The sequence below is a fragment of the Seriola dumerili genome, unplaced genomic scaffold, assembly GCF_002260705.1.
Source record: "Seriola dumerili isolate Sdu_G_001 unplaced genomic scaffold, Sdu_1.0 BDQW01000189.1, whole genome shotgun sequence".
Taxonomy (NCBI): Eukaryota; Metazoa; Chordata; class Actinopteri; order Carangiformes; family Carangidae; genus Seriola; species Seriola dumerili.
In genome coordinates, this window is record NW_019174444.1 from 1,842 (window position 1) to 6,465 (window position 4,624).

The 4,624-nt window shown below is 37.0% G+C and overlaps 1 protein-coding gene and 1 long non-coding RNA gene across 3 annotated transcripts in view; one reads left to right on the forward strand and one right to left on the reverse strand.

The window, feature by feature from the left end:
• Positions 1-290: 290 nt before the first annotated feature.
• Positions 291-4,624, reverse strand: part of LOC111227579 (coagulation factor XIII B chain-like) — a 20,076-nt gene continuing 15,742 nt past the window's right edge. For both annotated transcript variants that reach the window (XM_022753134.1, XM_022753133.1), the window contains 3 exons: positions 1,345-1,533; positions 1,064-1,249; positions 291-368 (listed from right to left, as the gene is read on the reverse strand). In XM_022753134.1, the coding sequence (XP_022608855.1) occupies positions 349-368; positions 1,064-1,249; positions 1,345-1,533 (395 nt within the window). In that variant the 3' untranslated portion in view covers positions 291-348. The remainder of the gene's footprint in view (positions 369-1,063; positions 1,250-1,344; positions 1,534-4,624) is intronic.
• LOC111227580 lies at positions 2,506-4,100 on the forward strand. The gene is made up of 3 exons (XR_002665344.1): positions 2,506-2,666; positions 2,915-2,920; positions 3,944-4,100. It is a non-coding gene; the product is annotated as an uncharacterized LOC111227580 (long non-coding RNA).

Consider the following 4,624-nt stretch of genomic DNA (forward strand, 5'->3'; position numbering starts at 1 on the left):
GACATTAGTATGAACAACGCAGTTTTCTTTCTCTGTGTTCTGACCAAACAACCAAAGCAAAAACAACATGGAAAAGTNGCCATATGAAATTCTGAATATTGTCACATTCAGAATAATGGTGGAATACTAGTGCACATGTAAACCTACTGAATATTGCCCTTTTCAACAGTTACTGTATATGTAACATGATCATGTATTATAGAATGATGACATTAGTATGAACAACGCAGTTTTCTTTCTCTGTGTTCTGACCAAACAACCAAAGCAAAAACAACATGGAAAAGTCGTTGTTTTGGGGGGGGGGGGTATTTTCACTGAGCCTTCTTTGGACCTCGAGGAAAATCTGCATCACTGTTCCAGAGTGGGAGCTGTGAGAGAAGATTTCTGTGTTCAGTATCACATCTCAACAAACGATGGGTGTAAATCATGCATCCAGTTCTATGTAACATTTATGGTTTTTGTTTATCCAGGAACATAAAAAGCTCAAGGTTCTAAATTCATGAGGTTCATATAAAGATCAGTGCTACGTGTGATTGTAAAAAGAGCAGTGGGTCAAAATCATTTGTTGACTGGTGCAGAGAAATTCGCTTCTGTTGTGAACAGCCAGGCTAATGCACACACAACACAGAGTCAGACTGGTCACTATTTGAAAGAACAACAGAAACATAAAAACATGTAAATGAGAACAGCTTCATTGGGAGTCCGATTGAACTAAAATACTGTTCATGTGAGCACAGAGAGGAAGGGAAGCAAACCGGCAGAATGAAAACAAGATGCCATGATGTCATTTACAGTTGTTACACAACAGTTTTGAAAGTTAGCGAAAAGACTAAACTTTCAGTGTTTTGCTGCAACGTGTTGTTTGTAGCTGCTTGTTAAGGACTAAACAAAAGGACTGATTACACACCGAGACATGAGAATTGAGATTAGTGATCATATAAATTGATTTGTGAAATCTTGAATTTTGCTTCTCGATTTTGTACTATATTGTGGACTACTATGTTGTAAATCTTCTTAAGGCTTTCTGCGAGTTACTTTGTAAAATGCTTTTGGATGTACGTACGTGTGCATGTAATGTTCTTCTCCTCCCATTGCCCATTGTTGCATATAATTGTGGCGTCTCCTTCCATTGTATAATGATCACGGCATCGATAAGTTACTTCAGAGCCAGACAAGTATTCCCTCTGGTATGAAGTCACAGCAACAGCATTTTCAACTTTAGGCGGGGGAGCACAGTGACTGGCAATAGCTGCAAGAAATGAAAACATATTCAGTGTTAGGTTTTACATCATAATCTCTTTATAAACGCCTACATCTGATAAAATAAGACTGAAGGTGACTCACGTGCACAGATTGTTTTGAGTGATGTTCCATCTGAATGCCATTTTCCCTCAACACACGTTACGTGATTAATCTGAGCGATGTATCCTTCCTTACAAATAATCGGGACACTTTCACCTTGCCCATATTTGTTACGCTGAGATGTCACTTCCCTATTAGGAATTACAGGAAGTTGTCCACACTTGCTTTTCTCTAGAGTTGGTATGATAACAAACATTTAGGTTTGCATATTTTTACAAACAAATAATGAATAAAATTTCTCCATTCAAAATACTTATAATAAAATTGAAGCAACAAATAATTCATTCATGTAGCCTGATCCAAAATGTGCTGTGGCAGGGGTCATATCAGATTGTGCTTTGCATGAAGAATGAGGCAAGATGTGAGATCGAGCTCTTTCAAGAAATAATGATTGTTAATGTCCTTGTTTTATAACGGCGTTGCAAAATACTGTACTGGCCCGAATAGAAGTCCACAGTCTCTTCAGGAAATTAGGCTGGGGGTTGTGTTTGAGGACAAGTCAATGTGTTGACAGCATCAGAAACTCCTTAATCTTGTTAGGCCAGCGAGTGTTACCAGTGCGTCTATAGCGAGTCTTTCATAGTGTAGTGTCTTGTTAGCCCGGTATAACCTGCAGGAGTTTCTGAAGGATAATGTAACATGTTTTGCTGCCATGGAGGATATAAAATCATGACGAGCGTCTCCTGACAACTTTACTGCAGAAATGAACCGGGGAGAAAATCTGTAAAACAGCCAAAATTTACAGCTGTTACAGATTATGAGTCCTAAAAGACAGCTGAATCATTCTGACTGCTTCCAAGAGCCTGACAGGAGAGAGAGTGAGTCTGTGAAGATACACAAATATGGGTTTATATGTATTTCATGTTTAACTTGTATGAGAGAAAAGGCATCACTGATGAGTCATGATTTCAGCTTCGGGTGGGTTGCCCATCAGGATCGGCCCATATTCAGGCCAATATGGTAATACAGGCAGCAGAGAGCGACACTGATCGAATGCAATGAGTTCAAGGTCAAAAGCAAAGAAATGTTAAAATGTTTACTTTTACTTAAAAAAAAGTTAATATTCTACATTAACAAGCCACTGTGGTCAATTTGCTTTATGCAGGTTATAATTGGACGTGTAAGGCATTAAATATTCATTACCAATGCATTGTTCAAGTCCCGACCACAGGCCATCATTACATGTCGCTTCACCCCACCAGCCTTTAGTCACAAGCTTATAACCTTCCTCACAGGTGTAGTACAGTGTCTCATTGTATGGACCAACTATAAATCCATGTGGAACTTTGGGTTTTGGACATGCTGTATAAATGAAAGACAGAAAAAAAGTTACATCCAGAGAGCATCAATCAAAAGATGGAACAAGACATTCTTAGCCATGCTAGTGGTAAGGCTTGAGGGGGGACAGTGTTGGCCTGTTGATCCACCACTTTGTTGCAATATTTCAAAAACTATTGGATAGATTTTCATGTAATTTGACATTTGTGGTGCTCAGAAGAGAAATCCCAATGACTTTATTGAATCCTTGATTGTGCTACAGTGCCAGCAGCAGGTACAAGTTTGCACCCACTTAAAGGATTAACACTAAATTTTGCACAGACATTTAAAGTCCCGAGTAGATGAATCCTACTGACTTTGGTGAAGCTCTGTCTTCTCTTCTAGTGCCACCAATGGCTTTACATACTGTATGTGGTTTTTAGTAACTTGTCTCTAGAGCTATTGGATGACTTGGTATGAAGTTTGATCCACACATTCATATCCTTCTCCAAAGGATAATTTGTAATCACTTTGGTGAACCCTTAACATTTGATCTTAGTGCCACCATCAGGTCAAAATTTAAATACGCCTACTCCAATACTTTGGTTCTTGACTGAATACCTGAGAACTAATGACCAAATGAATTCACATTAACCTTAACTGTACTTTGTTTGTAGTGTTAACCAATTGTTAGCAAGCTAACACGCTGACCTCAGATAGTTAATGTCACAAACATACCTGCAATACATCAGCATGTTATCATTGTCATTTTGAGCATGTTGGCATGCAAAACTAAAAAGACTAAGAAAACTGTTCTGATGAAGTGGAATTCCCTTTTTTGTCCTGTAGTTGAGAAAAAATTGGATTTGGACAAATATTTAGGAAGTGGATGGAATTAATGTATACTGATCCAGAGGCCACAGTATTAACCAGTGTGATTATGTCTTCTCTAATGAGGTTAAATTGTGGTGTATGGCAAGGATTGCCTTTATCCCCTTTAATTTTTGCCATACTTCTGGAACCCTTAGTTTTATTCTTACGAAATAATGTAAACACATGGGGAGTTCAGACAAGTGATGAAGAACACAAGCTTTTCTCTATGCAGATGATGTTTTATTGATAACTAGTAACCCTGAATTTACAGCACCAGAATTTTAAACAATTATAAAGTCAAATTTTGAGATATTTAGATATGCAGTTAACTGGTTTAAATTAGAAGCCATACCACTATCAATTAATTGAATGATAGGAACACTGATAGCCAATCAAAATACATATGAATTCACAGACTAACTGTATTTCTTGTATGGTCTTACCTGTACAGCTCTGAATCCCAGTCCAATTACCTTGGCTACAGACAACAGTAAAACGTCTTTTACTGTTGTTCCTGCATGCAAATTGGACTCGTTCATGGTGGTTGTAACTTATCTTCTCATTGCGTGTAATATATGCATTACTGATGTTGACTTTTTTACATGGTCTCTCTGAAAGAAATTCATTGAAATTGTGAAAAGTAATTTAACAGCAATACTTTCCTTTGAAGTATTCTGCATATATATATATACACACATATATGCTAACTGTAAATAACAAATCACATTTCATTTTCAATTCGTGTGGAATTTGTTTAATTTATGTGTAATTTTTTCTGATTTCCAGTATCACTTTATGAATAAATCAGTTAAAATGATTGTCTAGTAGTAGATATAATAAATATTATTAAGATGTCATCTTGGTTAGACTAAGGACAAGGTAAAAGATGCTTTCAAACTCAAACCCGCACACCTTTTACTGTGTCCATTGCTGTTCTTTAGAAAACCACTCTTTTCTCTAACATCACAGATTCTTATGTGGTTTTTACTCATAGTGATTAATTTTCGCATAATGGAAGTCATTTAAATTATGTTATACGATGTCTGGAATAATTAGGGTCTTTAAGGCCCGCCAGGTTTGTCCTTTTGACTGTTTATGTTGTTGTAATTGTCCTACCTGTACATTGTGGAGA